The following is a 19,495-nucleotide window of genomic DNA, read 5'->3' as shown; positions in this document are numbered from 1 at the left end:
CGCAGCGTACTGAATAGGTTGCAGCTTGTTCAGGTACTTCTTGGAGGTTCCAGCATAAAGGGCGTTGCCGTAGGCAAGTCAGCTTGTGATAAGGGTATGTCATGGATTTCAGTCGGTTGATATGCATCAGACGATCTTTCGCAGGAGTCGGAGGATGTGGAAGCAGGTGGAGGCAACGGAGTTGACCTGTCTTATCATGGTGAGCGTTGAGTCGATGGTGTTGCTGAGGTTGAGTGCGTGGTTTGTAAGAGTGTGGGCCACAGGAGTCGTCCCAGCCCGACAGTGAGAGTCCCAGGACAAGGATCTGGGTTTTGTCAGAGTTTAGCTTGAGGCAGCTTTCCCTCATTCAGGTGGATTCAAACATTTCCACAACAAATTGAAGGCAAATATCCAGACAAATCTGCTTGACACACTTACAATGACATCCTTAAGGCACTTGCTGACTACGTAAGACACTGAATGGATAGACCTAGAGTTCCATTTCAGGAAGCACAGGGCTGCTAGGTAAAAACATGGTGTAGAGGGTTTCTCCCAGACATAACTGTACATTGATTAATTCCTGTGAGCTGTGTGGGACAAGCACTGGATGAGGGGAAGCCAGGAAGAGTCCTGTGCATTTCAAAGAGCTCTCTGATTCAGTGACAGATCACAAGGAAGAGACTTGGACACCTCTCAGGAAGAGAGAGATGGGGCTGATAGGGGAATCAAAGGGAAGGGCCGAGGGCCCAGGATTAAACGTTGATGCAAGTATCACTGTGGCTGACATCCAGGTGTGAACTCTGGTCACTCCCAAGAATCTTGTAGTGGGTTAATCAGCTTTGGAGTCCTGCCAGATGTGAAAGACATCCTTCAGGAGGAAGAAGACACGGGAGAGATGTCCATTTGAAAGAAGCAGAACCCCAAAACAAAAATTTAAAGGTCCAGACCCTAAATCAAATTTGGTGCCTGGGGAAAAAAAATATAAGTAGTGGAGTTTCAGCTCCCAAAATTTGTCATCTGCCAAGCAGCCAGCTAAACTGGGTGAGGAGGGGAAGCTCTGTCAGAGTTCTGCCTGTGATCAGGACTAGGGGGAATCACACTGCTAGTCTCTCTGTTTGGTGAGGGGACATCACTCAGGAAAGCCAAGATCACCTGTTTGGAACCTGGAGCACCAGCACCTGCCTGCACGCCAAGATCAGTGTGCCCCGTGAGAAAGAGGACAGCGTTGGTGAGAGCAAAGCGCAGAATGGAGTCCTGGAGTGAGGACACACTGTGCGAGGAATCCATCCTGCATCAATCGGGCCACAGCCCATGTGCTCAACTTCATTTGCGCCCCAGTATGCCAGGAGGTGTTGCTGTGAACTGATTTGCAGGAGCGCAGTGGGAGAAACTCACTCCCCGCACTGATCAGGTCATTGATCGTGTGCCTGTTATGAGTCGGCGACCACGTATGCCAAGAGGGGCTGCCATTGCATCGATTCAAAGTTTGTGGCAGGAGAAACCTGACCCTGCATCAATCGGGCCATTGCCCATGTACTGAAGAGGCCTGGTGACCCCATATGCCAAGAGGGTCCGCCGTTTAAAGCTAGCTTGACTGGAGTGTGAAGCCGGAGTGGCAACCCCATATGTTAGGAGAGGCCGCTGGAGAGGTTATAGCCGAGAAGTCCAGGTCATCAACCGCAAAACCGTTGTGACCAAGGTGGACTCTAACTCAACTTGTGGACTGCCCACAAGAGCCATCAGAGCAAGGAAACTAAACCCCCCCCACCCCCTCCGCTGAGGGAAGGAAGGACTTGGGCACAAGAACTGCCGCCCAGAGCATCACACCCACCTGGATTCTGCAGGTAGCATGGCTCAGTGAAGAGAGTAGGTGCCAGTAAGGTGCTCCCACAAGTGAACGTGAGTGGCCCAACTCAGCCAATACAGAACAGGATAGTGCTGCAAGGTACTTTGCCGCCTGAGTGGCTAATCCGAGAACTTGGCCTTCGGTGCACCAAGGGAAATACCACCATTGGTGCTGATGACCCCTAGACTCTAAAACTGAACTTACTTGCAGAATCCAAGGGAGGAACTCTTCAGTTTGGCCTTTTAGTTTACATTTCCTGGATGCAGCCATGAGTGAACGGGGAACAAAAGCAAACCCACTGCGCTAGAGGTGGGAATACAGGCAGTGGTTTGACAACTACTAGAGCCCCTACCGCAAGGGGCTTGTTATTGTGTTTTTTTTGTTTGTTTTTTAATATTGTATACATGTGCAGAGTTCGAACTAAAATATTTTTTATACAAAAACAAGTATTTGACTGGACACAGATTGTCGGGGTGATCGCACGTTGAATGATGAGTCGTGCTCTCTGACCTGTATCTGAGCTTACCCTAAAGGATCCTTGACTGCTTGAGCTACGCTGCCCAACTGACAGCCGGGTGCTGAAGGTGGGGCTTGATCCAGTTGAGCAGGGTCTATAGCACAGGGGAAGGGGCCAGGACGTAAGGGGTAAAACACCTCAACCTCCTTGGTTTGGCCCGGTAACTTGTGCGTGCCCTGTGGCCTCGTGAATGGGGGGGAGGGGTCTGACATCCACCAAAATGTATCTTAGGACCCAGACTCCGCATTTGTGTGCAAACATCACCACTCAAACAGATTAGCTTACACTTTATAGCAAACAAAGGGTACACACACTAGAGATCTACTCCAGATTCACCAGTTTATCCAAGAAAGTGCAAACAAGCAGTTCTCGGACGAGTGCACATTGATATTTTAAGTCACTTGTGCCAACTGGAACAACTTGCAATGTACAATGATCATATTCCTGCTTTAGTTACCTTTTTTAGGACCGGTAGCAGAGGACCTTTCGAATAAAATCATTTACCAAATGAAATCATCATACAGGCCTATAAGTTTTGTTGAAATCAAGAAATCTCAGGATTACTTTTTATTTCAAATCGATTCCCTAAGCGAAAATAAAATAGGAAAATAAAACAGATACATCAAAAGAAAACTCCAAGAAAAGGGAAGGGGTGTGATCGGAGATTTCGTTGAGAGATACTAGAATAGGTTATCCCAGCTCAAATGTTGAAGAATATCTCGTAATGAACATAAATCAAACAGTGCTGATGATAGGGCTGTTTTCACTTCAGAGATAATCACAGGTATGGTTAACCCTTTTATTACTAAGACTACAAAATATTCATTCTGCAAATCGAGGGAAGGTGCACAGCACATGAAGCTGGCAGACTTTTCAGGAGACCCACAATTTAAATCTGATGCATTCTGAACAAGAAGTGATAACAGCATCTAGAAGCACGACCTTCAATTTTATCTTCGAAACACAAAGAACAAACCTAGCTATCAAAAGACAAAAAAGGGACCGCAACAATGTATTAGTCCGAAGAAAAATATTGAACGGCTTTTAATGCATCTCCATGAACAACATGGCTTGTTTTAACTATTTATTCTCATCTCTCAGCTCCAAAGCTGGCAGGGTAGGTAAGGTCGGCGATACTTTATTACTTCTGCATGTGACACTTGGTAGTGAGAGCATCAAGCCAACTCTGGCGAGAGGTCCAAGTAGTTACAGGCCCTGATATACCCGGAACCTCCGTTTTTCTAATTTTAAATACTTAACTATTTAAATGCATTAGGCGTGTTCAACCATTGCAGTCTTTTTAGCTGCACCCCATAAGTGTCTTCACCACGCCATGACCCCCATTTCGACCTCATTTTCAAGTCCAATCATGTTCCAACTTTTCTACATGTTAAACTCCCCAGCAATGAAGTCAATCTTAATTTTCTCTTCACATTTTAAAATCCACAAATGTGATTCAACCACGAACAGAATTCATAAACATAGTATAATAAACGTGAATATAATACAGAAAGTGCATTTATCTGCCAAATTAGTCATATAAAGGGTTCCTACGCACAATAGCAAATGTCATTACTACAGGTGCCTAATTAATACAAGTATTCTGCACAAAATGTAATGAAGCGATCATTATATTCAGAGATGAGCTACTGTCTAGAGTCGGCAGCTTTCTGGTATGACTTTTTCCAGAGGGTCACTTTTGATGGGTGCATGCTCTCGTTCATGCCATTAATTGGAAAAGATACGTTGGGACTATTTGGAATGCACTGCGTAATTTAGAAAACAAAAAGCTATGTACTGGTCCCCAAAATGAGGAGGCAGGCCTTAGTCACAGCACAGCTGCCACACTGACTCTCCGACTATCTCTGCCATCATCCCCGCTTGGCAGGCGTATGACAGCTTGGCAGGGGAGCACATCTGCAGATTTTAAAATGCATACCAACAAGGAGAAACCGCCAGTAGTTCTGCTTTTATGTACTTTAGGGTCCATGAAAATACTCTGAAATGTTGAAGAATCATCGAATACGCTGTCCTACTTTTATGCTCGATGTAACTAAAGGGCAGTATAATCAATTGTCACTTGTTATAATGGGGACTGGGCCAGTGCATGGGGTGGCAACGAGTTAATGTCCCCTGAAATATGTACCAGTGGTGCCAATTGGCAACCACCAGCGCAAAGTAACTGCTGCAAGGGTGGAATCATTAATAGGAGTCCTTCAGAAATAGGAGGTCGCTACGGGGTGTTATGTTTGGGCAGAGTCAGTATGTTAAAGTACCTTCATGAGCTAGAGATGGGCCAGGTGCTCGGGTGGGGCTGTCTTGGGCTCAGGCCTGCCTGGCTCAGAATACTCTTGCTTGAACGAGCTGCTTGTGATGAAGGGCTGGAGGGTGAAGCTGCGTGTACAGTCAGGAGCTGAGCATCCTGCAAAACATAACACTAGGACAGGGGCCTCCAACATTTCCTGTAGTGAGAGCTACTTCTAAATACTGGGTTACACCCGGGGCTACTTCCTAATAAAGGGGTACAATGAGGATACATTAGACCAAGTAACTTAGTCACTACTTTTTGAGTACTACAGACTAATTTAATGGCAGATCAGTATTTCTAATGTTTAGCTGTGGAGTTCCGTAGGATCAGTTTTGTTCCTTTACTCTTGTTTATGAATCACCTCACAGGGCGAGTGACTCATTGGAGCTCAGAATCTCAGGGTCATGCAGTACACAGGATGACAGCTCCCATTTAAATGTTTAGCCTACTAAGTAAAGGTGTATATGCAGTCAACCCCTCAGGGTTTAGTTGTCAGCCATTCAGTGGCATGAAGAGACTGCTTTAAAAAATAAGAACTACTGATCCTTAAAAAAGGAAAAACAGAGGGAGAGAAGGAAAAAAGGACAGAATGAAGAAAAGGGGAGAAAAAGAAAGAATCAGAAAGAAAGATGAAGAAAGAAAGAGCACAAAAAGAATCAAAGGAAAAAAGACCAGGATAACGGAAAAAGAAAGGGAGAAAAAAACAGACAAGAAATAGTGACAGAGGGAAAGAAAAAAATGAAAGCAGGAAAGGAAAAAAGAAAGGAGAATGAAAAAGTGAAAGAACAATGAAAGGACAGGAAGAAAAGAAAAATGTAACAAAAGAAAGGAGTGAAAGGACTGAGAAAAAATGGAAACAATAAGCCAAAAAATGGAGGTGAAGGGAAAAAGGGAAATGGGGAAGAAAAAGGGGAAAAGGCAAGTAAAAAAAAGAAACTGACCAAAAAGAAGTGGAGAAATAGAAGAAATAATGACTAAAAAGGAAAGAGCAATAAAAACATTAAACAAAGGAAAAAGAAAAAGTGCAAGTAAGAGAAATGAGGGGGGAGAAAATTAGAGAAATAAAAACAAGGAGATAAAGGGCAGTGCACATAAAGGAAAAACAGAAGACAAAACAAAGGAAGAAGCAAACAAGTAGAAAAAGAAGGAAGTGTAGAAAAAACTAGGAAGAATGGAAAGACTAAAAACTAGTAATTAATATAAAGGGTGTTAAATAAATGGCAATAACAAGAGTTTTAACTCCAAAAAGAAAAAAGTTACTCTCCAAAAAGGAAAAGGAAAAAAAAAAAACAAGTTGCAGAAAGAAATTAGAGAAGAAAGGAAGTAATTAAGAAATTAAGAATAAATAAGAAAGGATTTTTCAAAGGAAGGGTAAGTTACAGGGTCCTGCACCGTCAGCATCTCACGTCCAAAGAAATTATACATACATAATCCTGCATTCACAGATAGGTAGCTGTAAACTATCAAATCCCACAGGCCATTATGAATGAGCTATTCAGAAACAGCCTCAGAGCTATCAGTAGTCCGCAACCGATCTGCTGGAGTCGCCTGCACTAGGGAAACCAAAGTGTGGCAAGGCACTAAATTCCCAGTAATTGAAAGTCTTGAGCACCCCTATAGTAGGATAGTAGACGTTGAGTCTATCCGGAGCGGCTGTTGTGAGATACTTCAAGATGACCGGACCCATGCCTCCTTATTCCAAAGGACGATACAGCCTAAATCTCGCAAAGGCGGGGTGTGTGCAGAGAGCTCAGTACGCCAAGACCCGCAGTTCACCCTCTAGGACACCTCACCATTTGGGCAGGTCAAGCACTGAAGCAGCTCTCTACCACCTTATTGTAGGCGTCCCAGGTGGGAGGTTGAGAGCCCAACCACTGCCTTACTTCTCCAAAGGAAACAAAGAATGGGTATGTTCCCTCATAAGGAACTAAGGGCCTGTGTATTGTCTTGCCCACAGGACTGTTTCCTTTTAAACATTTGATGGGTAAACCTGCTGGGAAAAGGTATAAACAACAGGGGCGAGGGTAGACTAGAGTTCCTCATGGGAGTATAATAAGTACATTGGGTTACAGCAGTTATAGTGGTCATAGCGGGAAACACCTCATGTGTCTGAGCCATCAGGTTATTCACACTAAAAATCTATCTAGTGCCTACAATGCTGTCTAATTATACATTCATGCCACAAAATATAACTCCAAAAAATACTTAATTTGGAACACAAGTTAGTCTGCAAGTTGTCTTTTAGGGGGGGGTGGAAGGGGTGAAGACAATGCAGCTAGTAGAACACAGGGTGTGAAACACTAATGGTTTGTACGTTCTTGGGGTTCTACAACAGGAACATCTTTCACTCCACATACCATGCTCAAGACTGTGTGATCAACCATGTAAGTACGTCTTATGCTGCACACTGTGCAGAAGGAGTTGCACTTCAGGCGAACTGGGAGGTGGCCAGGGTACACCAAATGTAGTTTTGTTATGGAAAACCGTACATTTTGATAAACCATGGAACAGTAGGCAAGAAAAAAAAGGATGCACATACCTTCTCTGAATCTCAAAGTCTTCCTGAGATGGGCCATTTTGCACTTGGGCAGGTATGTGCGAATTTTGTCGCGACAACGTTGGACCTATAAAACAAGGATTGATTTGAAATTACATCTCAATGCAAAAAAAAAAAAAAGTACAGTTTGTTAAAAACTTTGGTCAGTTGTAATGCGGCATGCTGCAACCCTGACCCTTGTCATCTTCCACATGGGATAGAGAAAGCCGAGAAGGCACTATAGAAGGTTCTGCAGATCTACCCTAGGCTTACCTAAAGGAAAGGGGGCAACTTCATTTCCGAGATCACTTCCAGCCTTTTTTTTTAATTTTATTTTTATTTACTGCAATGTTTGGGATTTTCACAAATTGAAAAACACAGGGCAAAAACTCACAGGAACAAAATTTGAGATTTACTTACCCCTGAACTCAGCCTCACATTCGTAGATGTATACAATCCAATGTCCCCTATGTACAAGCGGACCACAGGAAGCAGGCTCTAAGATCATTAACCCGACAGGCTCCATCAGTCATGGAGGCTACCTTGAAAGTAAGCTTCTTAAACACCCCAGATCTTATGGTGTTTATGTGGCCAACCTCTGAATTCATAAACCAGTACCTCAAGTAAGCGACAATGGTCCATAACATGTCTAGTTTATCAGACTGGAAGGAGGTCACCTTCCTTCAACTCTGAGAAAAATCCCTACACAAACTGAACCATGCCAGCACCTGGATATCCTCACGGGTGACCAGATGTACTCTACAAATCTAATGATTCAGTGATTGATTGCCCATAGCTCAGACAGCATACACAGTGGTTGAAACACCCCTACGGAAGAGGAATCCATCCATTTACCATTATTAAGTGTGCTGCTGGATAGGATAACTTGGAGTCCATCCTCGGCACTCCACCATCACAATTTGATTTACAACCAACATATAAAACACACGGACGCCCTTTGTCGTCACTAAGATTCTTCTTGTGAAAGAGTGCACATGTATCTATGGGATGCAAGAAATTGAACATTTTGGAGTGAATATAATAGGTTGGGGAGCATGACCAACTTCAATAATGTGATTCTTCCCATCGCAGAAAGAGGGAGAGGTATTTGCATGTCTCAATGCACACACTTTAGCATATGGAAATATTGTTGATCTTAGCTACCTCGACATCATGTGTGTGCTAAATCACTCAGTATTTGATACCGTCTAGCAACTTTGTTGTATATAGGTTACTTGAGAATGTGGAATGTTAGTATGTAGAACGCGGGGTGTAGTATATAGCGATAGAATGTCACAGGGCCTTCAAGACTTGGAAAGAGCAGGAGCGGTATTGATGGGTCTTTAATAAATATATTTAAATTAAATAAACTAAGATAACTATATTTATTCTGGTCAGGACTTTTATTCATCGCCACAAACTTGAATACCATGTTCCTCGACCGATATTCCAGGTGTTCAGTCAGCCATAGGATGTAAAGTTGTGACTTGGAGAATTTTACCATCAGTTTCAAGGCATTCCATTACCACAGGGCCCGATGTCTCAGGAAGGCTGAAAAAAAATAGGGAGGTCATAGACCTGTAGCAATATTTTAATTAACAAGTTCTCTTGTTGACAGCTGACCCCAGTCACTCCCATCTACTGTGCCAATTGTTCAATTCCCAGTTCTGAATAACAGGGGCGACAGGACCCACCCTGGCCTAATCTCCCCTTTCCAAGTCAAAAGGAGGTGATAACCTCCCATCAACTCCGACCCAGACGAGAATCCCGGTTTACAGCATTCAGATATATGCCAGAAAACGTGCCCCAAGTCTCACGTGTTCTAGAAGCATAAACAAGTAATGCCAGGATACCCTTTTATTGATCAGCGAATAGCAGAGCCAAGGGCGTACATAACCCACTACCCACATGAAGAGCACTGAATGCACAGCATATATTGTTTAGAGTTGCTTAATGTGGCATAAAGTCAATCTGGATTAATTCTTAGGATTCTGTAGAGCGGCGTATTGCTAATATTTTTGCTACAATTTTATCCTCCACATCAACTAACAATACTGGACGATAAGAGTCCCCTCTATCTGAGGGGGGGGAACAGGGTTGCTGGGTGGGGGAGACTGGTTTCAGAATGTTTATTATGTGGGCGTCACAAAGTTCTGACACAAACTTGCCCTGTATTCTGGCCTCTTCAAACACATCAAATAATGGTGCCTCAGAGAGGGGACAGCTTCTGTAAAACTCACTTGTGAATCCAGGAACTTACCCACTGTCATGAGGGCTATAGCATTTGAGCTTTCTTTTATCATAATGGGTTCATCCAATTGTTCGGTTTCAAACTTGCCCAATAGTGGTATATCTCCTAAGGACATATTTATGTCAATATTCAGGCAAACTCAAGATATGCTGACTTTATAGGGAACCATACTCATGGCTGTTCTTGTCACATTTGCATAAATACTCAGAACCAGCAACAGAAGAAAAGCAGAACAGCAAACCTGCAATGATCGTCCACTAAAAACAAACCTTAGAAACTACCTGTGTTTGCTCATAATCAGGAGGTGAAAGTCATCATGGAGATCCATTGAGACCATCCAGTCTTATAGCTGCGGGGCCTACAGGATTTGAGGAAAAATTGTCATTTTGAATTTCTTTTCCAAAGCATTTGTTTAAGAATGTCTGTTGTACACTGCTGTTGTAATGAGATTCCAAAAGCAAGGTGGAAAAAGGTTTTGTTTATTCTTAGTAAAGTTCCCAGCAACGGAGAGGCTGGTTGACAGGAGCAAGCATAGAGAAGCAACTGACTCGTAAATCAAACAATGCATTCCAAATAGAATACAAAGGAATGATCTCGTGCACAGACGCACGCACGAGGAAATAAAACAAAAGGAAATGAAACAAACGTGGATAAATATAACATTCCTATGAACTGTTTAAAACATGCCTACTTTACAAACTACTACAACTGCCCTGCACAACCCTTTATATATAATGATGAAATATCTGAAATAGCCACCTCCTCCTCTCAAGAGGACTAGTCCTGTGCATCTCAACCTTCTCTGGCAACTTGAAGCTTCCAAGTAGGCATGAACTCTGGTGTGGTTTTAGAAGTAGAGGAAGAGTTGGCTGGAGCTTTATGTTAATGCCCACGCCTCTGGCCCCTTCTCAGTAAAAAGGAGACTTTGGGAATGCCGGAAGGGGCAAGTTTCCTCTGAGCCTGGTAGGTATGGTCATGTAACTATGGACTGTCCTGATGAAGCTTTTTAGTCCTGAAAAGAAAAGCGGGCATGAGCCCACGCCATAAAGGAGCTACCTTCTCCATGACATGCAGATGGATAGTCTCCCTCGTGAAAAGCACTGCCTTCTGCTACCAAGATATAGCTAGAATGACCAGGCTTCTAGGCGAGGGATGTCTGGATAGGAAAATCACAGGCAGGAAGAGCAGGTCAGAGTTTCAGGATGCTTCTAGTGCCACTGCTTTCTTCTTGAGCACAGAGAAAAAAAACAGCAGCATTAAATATCAGTGGCTCTGACGTTTTCTTCTTTGAGACAATCTCATTAAAAAGATTCAACTGCAGATTGTTAGCAAAGTGGATTTGCACAACAGCAGCAGAGAAGTCCACTGTTCTCCCTAAAGTGGCTCCACAGAGGAGGGGAATTCAGTCATGGTCAGGCGTCTAGCCTGCTGGCATTTTGAAAATCCATCGGAAGCATTGAATTAGTGTCAAGTAGAGGTAAAACATTATCTGCATCAATGTCATGAGCTGAACTGAAGTAACAGCCAGGCCTAAACCGATTATGGAATCTTGCCAATGTTCCTGGCCTCATAAGCTTTGGCAGTTGAGGCACTTAAGACTTTTATATGTTGCAGAGGGCTGTCTGTTGAATGAAGTCAGACAGACACATCAGGTCACCTAGACTGACCTGAGGCCAGTGTAAGAAGCAGCACTTAAGCCAAAGGCAGGGATTCTGAAGTTACAGTAATGCCATGAATATAAGGCAGCCGGAGGGATGGGCCCCGATGACTGCCACTGACTGACACTAGCCTAACACTACACCTGACCCCATGGTGATTGGAAAAGGGACACTAAGGAAGGTGGCATAAAGATAAAATGACCAAAGCCCTTTGAAAGGACCTCCCCATACTGCAGCAGGTAGAAGAGAACTCACCTTTCGGCAGGGGTGTAGGGATGGTCTTAGTCCCACTTCCCCATGACCAACCGTGTCTGGAGAGCAATGCCAGGATGTAAAACTAGTGGATATCTACCATTCGTCATGGCCTCGCTTTGCACTCCCAGATGTCCTTGAAATGCATGAGGGGTGACCGCTCACAGGTCTTTGAGTCATTAGAAGATCCAAGGCACCTCAAACAGACCTTAAATATTAGGGCTCTGTGACAGACATTTGTTTGTAACCAGTTTGAAGCCTGAAGATTTAGGGATAGATATGGTCATAAAAATTTCAGAATTCGCAAAGAAACATTGAAGGAAAGCTGCAGAAAATCTCTGGGGCTCCAGATTCTGGGTCTGACAAACTGTGATAATAAAGGAACTAACTTCGCCAGCTTCAGTGGCTCTATATGTTGGATACATATTCACATCTAGACTTCTGATGCCATGGATGTCATGTGCCACCAGGTGAAAAGATACTACTAGAAAAACGTCAAGCTGGAGTCCTCCAGCATCTGGGGATAAAGTTAATGCCAGGAGTCTGTAGAAGCAAATATCCATTTGAAATTCATGGTATAGTGTTTTACTGGTACTGTTTGGAAAATGTAGTCACATCCTCTTGGAGTCTCATACATTAAGGTGGTGATGCTTTAAGCATGAAGATGGAATGTCACAGTAGAACAAGCAGTAAGTACTTTGATGTTGCCGATTAATGTGGCCACCATGCTTAAACATGGCTCTGGCAGATACCGGAAACACACACAGAAGAGCATGTCCACTTTACTTCTTTGGCGGCATATGCGTTTAGACAAGGCCATCTTCATTAGATACAGATGGGAAGAAGTGGTGCTGCTTCTCTAGCCACAAACGAGTCACTGGTCCATGCGGTCTGAGGATAATGGCGACAACAACAATAAGTCACTACATTCTTGAGCTGATCTCATCGCACGAGGGCTTTCTATGGGCACAACATCTCAAAAGATACTGCCTCTGACTAATTATGAAAAGCAAAGTAAAGGTGTTCCAATCAGCAAGCCATTCCATGTGGCAGAGAACAGCACCATAGCTAAGCCAATTTCTGGTTTCCAAGACAGCCAATCCTTCTGAAATAAGGGGATGTGATGCATCTAATGGGTTCAAATGGGGAAAGCACTGGCGTTATTGGGGTGCCTAGTGCAGCACACAGCTCACGGCCAACTCCAAACACACTACACCCTCAAGAAGTTAGTGAGGGTTGGCTATGTGGCATGCCGGCCAGACAGTTGCTGCAAATGGAGCCAACTGTGGACAGGAAACACTGCATGAGACCACCACAGTCACTGTTGAGTGAATACTGGCTGCAGAAGGTATGTTTAGGGATGTCGGTCAGCACAACAATGTTGTACATCAACGCCTTATTTACATAATTTAGAAAGTACATTATGTAGCTTTATCACTACAAAATATATTTTAATATTGCCAATGAGGATATATATTTACCAGGAGTTTAGCATGCACAGCGCATGCCCATGTGAAGTAAATTACTGGCAGTCAGAAAAGGTTGGTACAGTCACAGGAAAGTATTTGCCATAAGTAAACGTGACAGAAAGCCTCCTTGCCAGGGTCATTATTCATGTTTTCATTTACTCAGGGCACAAAAGCAGCCGCCACTAATTGAGCTACGATTTGTCCGACATCAGTCACCATTGCCCTTGCGAACCTATTCTTCCCTTGGTAAATTTTTGGCTGACAGATCTTGCCCATGTTGAAGGCATTTGGGTTTGCTAAGAAAGAACGTTGGAGGCAGAAAAATCCCTAAGGCCAATATGATTACATATTGCAAAGGAATGTGGGAGGCAGAATTAGCCCTACAGCGGAGACATTATGGAGTTTGTAAGTAATGAATTTGCAACATAGCCGTTACAATCAAACGCAACACAACAGAATATAGTATCGTAATTGCATTTATATAATGCTTACTGCCGCTGACGAGGTACCGAAGTGCTTTGTGGAGAGCAGCACGCAACTCAGGAACCCAAGTGTAGCGGTTAATCCAGTGGCCATTGGTTATTGAGGGTTACCTGGATTGGTCTTGTCTCCAGAAACCCATTCCACGCATTTACTCACATTTCTTTCGTAAAATAAACTTACAGGAAGGGAGAGGAGGAAGGCCTTTAATTTCCATGGCTGAGCTTCATAAAATTAGATACCATCCACTAGTGAGAACAGAAAGAATCTGCTATGGTCGACCAACTACGAAGTTCGTAGGTTGAGCAAGACAGAGTGCCATCAGCATACGTACAAATTTAAGTACCCGGCTGGTGGAGTAGTTTGCTGAAGGGAGAATATATGTATGTGAATCAAAATAAAACAACACACCGCAGGAGATTTTAGCTTCAACTTGGAAAGGTGGAAAAGCGCAATTTGTTCATGATCTTTCAAAACTGACAACCTATTTTAAGGGCTCTACTTCGACACCCATGTCTGAAAGCCTGGAAATAAGTATAGACTAGTCAATGGTGTTGAATGGCACTGAACGATCATGCAAGATTAGTGCCCTGATACAACCTTTATCCACTATTGTACACAGATCATCCAGGATAAACAACCGCTTGGCATGCTTGATAACTGTTCAAGTTATTTTCAACATGATTTTGCAATTAACAGAAGATACATTTCTTCAGAAATTTGAAGAGAAACTGTAAAAGCGAGACTGACCTAGAATTACTCGGCAAGGAGAAGTTTGCTTCTTTAGGCAGTTTACCAATTGCCATTTAACATTAGGATGGCATGCTGCCAGCCTCAAAACAGCAACTAAAAACAGACTAGCAAAGCAAACAGGTTTTGCCTATGCAAGAGCTATTGGCTTTGTCAATGTCTTTGCGATGCTGTGGCATAGAGTCAGAGTGCAATAGCGCAGAGTGCTATGCTAAAGCTACTTATAACAACTCTGTACAGCTCTACGCTACATTTTTGGTGGCACTCTTAATCTCTTGCCTTAGTTAACAGCAATACTATTCAGCTAGAGGGTTCCCGAGTAGCCCGAGTCTTGCATTTGTCTCCATCTGTTGCTTTGCTGTTAAGCATCTGGCTAACATCGACTGATCCTGCTCATTTGACGTTTTATTGATCAAAAGTGATTGCTTGTTATAAAGTACCTGACTAAGAATGAACACTTTTCCTTAGCTGCTATCCATTCAACTAATATCGACAGCTTCCCTTGGAGGTTGATTCCTTAAAGCTTTTAACTACCCTTTGCAGGCGCCTAGCGGCTAACTTCAATGGGCTAACTAACAACTGTTTCCTAGGCCAACTTTCAATCTGTTTGTCTTGACTTGCATCAATCAGATCCACTGTTTTCTTTTTTAGGCCCTAATTAACTATTCTGGGGGCTCGGCGGGACATTCCAAAGCCCCTTAAACGTATTTTAAGCCCGGTTTTAAACTGTTTGTTTTGAATTTGTACTAATGAGATTTTTGTAAAGGTTTTAACTGTGCAATGAACTATTGCAAAGTGCAGTGCACTGGCGCAGAGCAGAGTGCAGCAGCATGAAGCAGAGTGGTGAATAGCAGATTGCAGTGGCGCAGAACAGAGTGGCATATAGTACACGAACGCAACGTCGATTGCTTAGAATGTAGAGGAGAGTGTTGCAAAGCAGGATGGCATGAGTTCAGCGTCGTGCAGCAGAATGGTGCACAGTAGAGTGCAGTGGCGTAGAGTGCAGGTTAGGAGGTGGGAGGGAAAAAGACCCAACAGGGGAGGAGGAAGGAGAGAATAGAAGTTACATGGACAGGGATACGGGACACGGACTGAAAACACAAACACTCATATGGAGTCCTTGAACACCAAAGAAAAAGTTTTAAAAAACTAGATAAGTGCTCCTGAGGGGGTGAGGGTGGGAGGGTGTAGGACATGATGCTTGGAAGCTGTGAAACATGGAGCGAAGCAAAAAAAGAGCAACGCCGAAGCTAACAGTAAGCTATGGGCAGGCTGCAGGGCTATACCACTGTTCTGATTAATTTGTTAAAATGCAATTAAGACCTATTTAAAAAATAAAAAGCTGTGGGCCGGCCATAAGCCCACTGTATGTAAACAGAAGTCTTGCGGAGAGGTGAGACCTATTAATGGCAAATGTGTCAAACTACAGGTCATCGGTTTTATACAGGCGGAAACAGTTTAAGCCAGGAGGGTCTATAACAGACAATGAAGCTCTGCAACATTGACGTTTCAAGACAGCACATAAAAAAAATAAAAGGACATTCTGATATTTTGAATCCAGAAGCACTTTAGCAATCAGTGCCTTAATTGCAAAAACTGAAAATCCAGTTTCTCACCAAAGGAAGAAATTAAAGGGGACCTATGTATGCCCTTGAAAAAGTGTAATTATGAAGCAATGTCTCATTCTTGTTTCCTTCGTAGGGCTTGTCTCCAAAATGTTTGTTCTCCCTGGGGCTCATGTCATCAAGCAGTTTTCACAGAAATATTGAGTGCAAAGGTTATTTCAACTTAATTTGTCACAAAGTGAATTAACCCCTTAAGGATATGCATAGGGCCATCATTCTTTAAGCGTGCAGTAACAATTTTAAGAAGCCAAACATGGACAGCAGCTGCATGTCCATTTTTTAGACCATCTCAAAATTGTCTTACTTGGTCAAGGTTAATGAAACCCTTACACTTCTCCTATTACAGTCTTTTGTGGAGTCAAACAGCAGGTTTTGTGCCAAAAGGTGCACTTAATTGGTGTCAAAAATAGGGAAGTGGTTTGTCTGCAGGGATGCTAGCCATAAAGTAAGTACTCAAGTCTCAGAATGTTTACATTGTGATACGACGTGATGGAAGTTGTACAGTAAAGAAATGCTTATGGCAAGGACTGATTACGTACAGGGGGCTTGTAAACTTGTGGGAAAGTCCATGAAGTGTTGGAAGGCTGACTATCTGGAAAGCAGCGATTTACATTCACCTGCTGAGAATTACAGAAATAATGTGTATAATGTACATTTTTATACAGTTGACAGGGTATATTTTTAGACAACGGATATGATGGATGTTTGAAGGAAGAGGGCGGGGATACAGTGTAGTAGGTATGCAGGTCCTCCTTATAGGACTCTGCAGCGAAATCCCTAGAGGAATATATAAGATATTAGGGAAGAAGTGTTACAGTGAAGTGTTTTCTTTTTAGGGCCCCCTTCTTGGATTATGTTCATAAGAATGACAGGAGAAGCCAATTATTAGGCATGCCAATAGGATACTGGAGTTGGGTAGAGATGAACACCAAGGGGCCCCTCTCCTGCCAAGCCTGCTACTTCACCTGCTCCCTAAAGCACCACGACAGACCTGCCAACAACCACCTCAGCTGCATTCTACTCAACACCCGCTCCGTCCACAAACACGCAATCGAACTCTGGGACCTACTGACCTCAACATCACCGGACATCGCCTTCCTCACCGAAACCTGGACAAACTCGGCCTCGGAACCCAACATAGCCATAGCCATCCCAGAAGGCTACAAAATCACCAGTAGAGACCGCACCACCAAACCAGGAGGAGGAATCGCCATACTCCACAAAAACACCATCAAAGTTGCGACCAGCCCCCACGACACCCTCAACCTCGCTGAGCACCTCCACTTCAAAATCCACATCAACGCCAACATTACCCTCAAAGGAACATTGATCTACAGACCCCCGGGCCCCCGACCTCAATTCTGCGACGCCATCGCAGACAGTCAGCACTCAGGCCCTCGCCTCAACAGACTACATACTCCTCGGCGACCTGAACTTCCACCTAGAAAACAGCGAAATCAACACCACCAACCTGCTCGACAACCTCGGCCTCAAACAACTCGTCACATCGCCCACACTCACCGCAGGCCACACACTCTACCCCATCTTCTCAGCCAGCAGCCACGTCGCCTTCAGCCACACAACCCAACTCAGCTGGACAGACCACCGCTGCATCCACTTCTACCAGAAACCTGTCACTCACCATCATCGCACACAACCCCTCCCCCCCCCCCCCCCGACGCTACTGGAGCAAAATCTCAACAGAACTGCTCTCCACCCTCGCCCAGGCCCCGCCCCCTGAGACCACAGACCCTGACACAGCCGCCACCAACCTACATCAATGGCTAGACTGCGCCAACATCCTCGTGCCGCTCAAAAAACCCTCAGACACCCTCCCTGGCACTAAGGACAGCTGGTTCACCCCCAACCTACAGGATTCCAAACGGGAATGCCGCAGAATGGCGAGAACATGGCGCCTTGAACCTACCGAATCCAACCACATCGCACTCAAGTCTGCCACCCGCAAACATCACCAGCTGATCCGCAACACCAAGAGAACCTACTTCAAAAGCAGCATAGACACGAATGCTCACAACAGCAAAGAGCTCCTCGGCATCATCAAAGAGCTCTCCAACCCCAGGACCTGCACCAACAAACCCCTGCCTCCACAACGTCGAAATCCGCAACAAGGCTCGAGACTGGATCTCATCATTCCTCACCGGCAGAACCCAGAGAATCCGCCTCCCGCGTTCCTGTCCGAAGCCTCCAAGATCATCAGTGGCATCCCCCAAGGATCCTTCCTCAGTCCAACGCGTTTCAACGTTTACATGGCCCCACTCGCCAGCATCGCACAAACCCATCACATCAACATAGTATCCTATGCAGACGACACCCAGCTGATCCTCTCCCTCACGAAAGACCCAACTGCAAACAACCTCCACAATGGACTTCACGCCATCACCGGCTGGATGGAATCAAGCCGCCTCAAGTTAAACACAGACAAGACGGAGATCCTCATCTTCGGCACCAACCCCTCAGCATGGAACGACTCCTGGTGGCCCACCTCCCTAGGAACCGCACCCTCGCCCACCACCCACGCACGCACCCTAGGATTCATCCTGGACTCTACTCTCAGCATGACTCAACAGGACAATGCAATCTCCTATTCCTGCTATAACTTCACATGCTCTGCAAGATCTTTAAGTGGATCCCCGTCGAAACCAGGAAAACCGTCACCCACGCCCTGGTCAGAAGTCGACTGGACTACGGTAATGCACTATACGCAGGAACAACGGCCAAACTCCAAACAAAGCTGCAAAGAATCCAGAACGCATCCGCCCACCTCATTCTCGACCTTCCACGCCGCAACCACATCTCACCCCACCTCAAAGACCTACACTGGCTACCCGTATCGAAGAGGATCACCTTCAAACTCCTCACCCACGCACACGCACACAAAGCCCTCCACAACACAGGTCCAGCCTACCTCAACGACAGACTCACCCCTTCCACACTTCCACCAGACATCTCCGCTCCGCCAGCCTCGCCTACGTCCCCCGCATCCGCCGCACCACTGCTGGAGGAAGATCCTTTTCTCACCTCGCTGCCAAGTCCTGGAACTCCCTACCGCTCCACCTACACCAGACCCAGGACCTCCTGACATTCAGGAAACACCTCAAGACCTGGCTCTTCGACCAGCAACTCTTCCCCCCTTGCCCCACCAGCCCCCACAGCGCCTTTTAACCCCGACAGGTGAGTAGCGCGCTTTATAAATCTGATTGATTGAATGTGCATGGAAAATGAGGGTGGAAAGGCATTAGAGGAGAGTATGGAGGGGTGAATACAATGTGGCTGTGGCAAATGCTTACAAGGCTGGTAGGCACCATATTGTCTAAATAACCTCCCTTTTCACTAAAGGGATCAAGTGAGCCAGTAAGCACAAATAGCCCTCTCTAGTGATAAATACTGGACAGAGCTTCGGTATTGCCATTGAGGCTTATCTGGTTAGCGGGGAAGGGAATCAAGGGTCACACAAAGAGGGAGATAACAGTGAGGAAAACAAAGACAATACAAGTGGCATCAAACAGAACCAGCAGATATTGAATGTAGAGACATGAAGGCTATTTAACAGGTTAGCAAATGACAGATTAGAGTAGTTCTTACAAGAGCCATTAATGCACAGACAGGGATTAAAAGATCACAGGTTTACAGGAGTAGAAAGTTAAAAAATAAACACTGACAGGAGCAGTTACATAACAATTGGGGCAAAAGTGTGCAGATCGTGATTAAATTGCACAGGTTCAGTTAAATATTTTGAAAGGAAAACAATTAAGCCTCTAAGAACCCAATTATAAGTCATTAACTTGAGAAGACTGCAGATTAAG

At 44.6% G+C, this 19,495-nt stretch overlaps 1 protein-coding gene across 5 annotated transcripts in view; it reads right to left on the bottom strand.

The window, feature by feature from the left end:
* The window catches only part of ENAH (ENAH actin regulator), a 490,360-nt gene that overhangs the window by 216,425 nt on the left and 254,440 nt on the right, over positions 1-19,495 (bottom strand). For all 5 annotated transcript variants that reach the window (XM_069236196.1, XM_069236193.1, XM_069236192.1 and 2 more), the window contains exon 4: positions 7,190-7,274. In XM_069236196.1, coding sequence (XP_069092297.1) covers positions 7,190-7,274 — 85 coding nt within the window. The remainder of the gene's footprint in view (positions 1-7,189; positions 7,275-19,495) is intronic.

This window comes from Pleurodeles waltl, chromosome 5 (assembly GCF_031143425.1).
Source record: "Pleurodeles waltl isolate 20211129_DDA chromosome 5, aPleWal1.hap1.20221129, whole genome shotgun sequence".
In the NCBI taxonomy this organism is placed as follows: domain Eukaryota; kingdom Metazoa; phylum Chordata; class Amphibia; order Caudata; family Salamandridae; genus Pleurodeles; species Pleurodeles waltl.
Note: the sequence above shows the minus strand (reverse complement) of the source record. Positions and strands in the feature narration are given on the sequence as shown.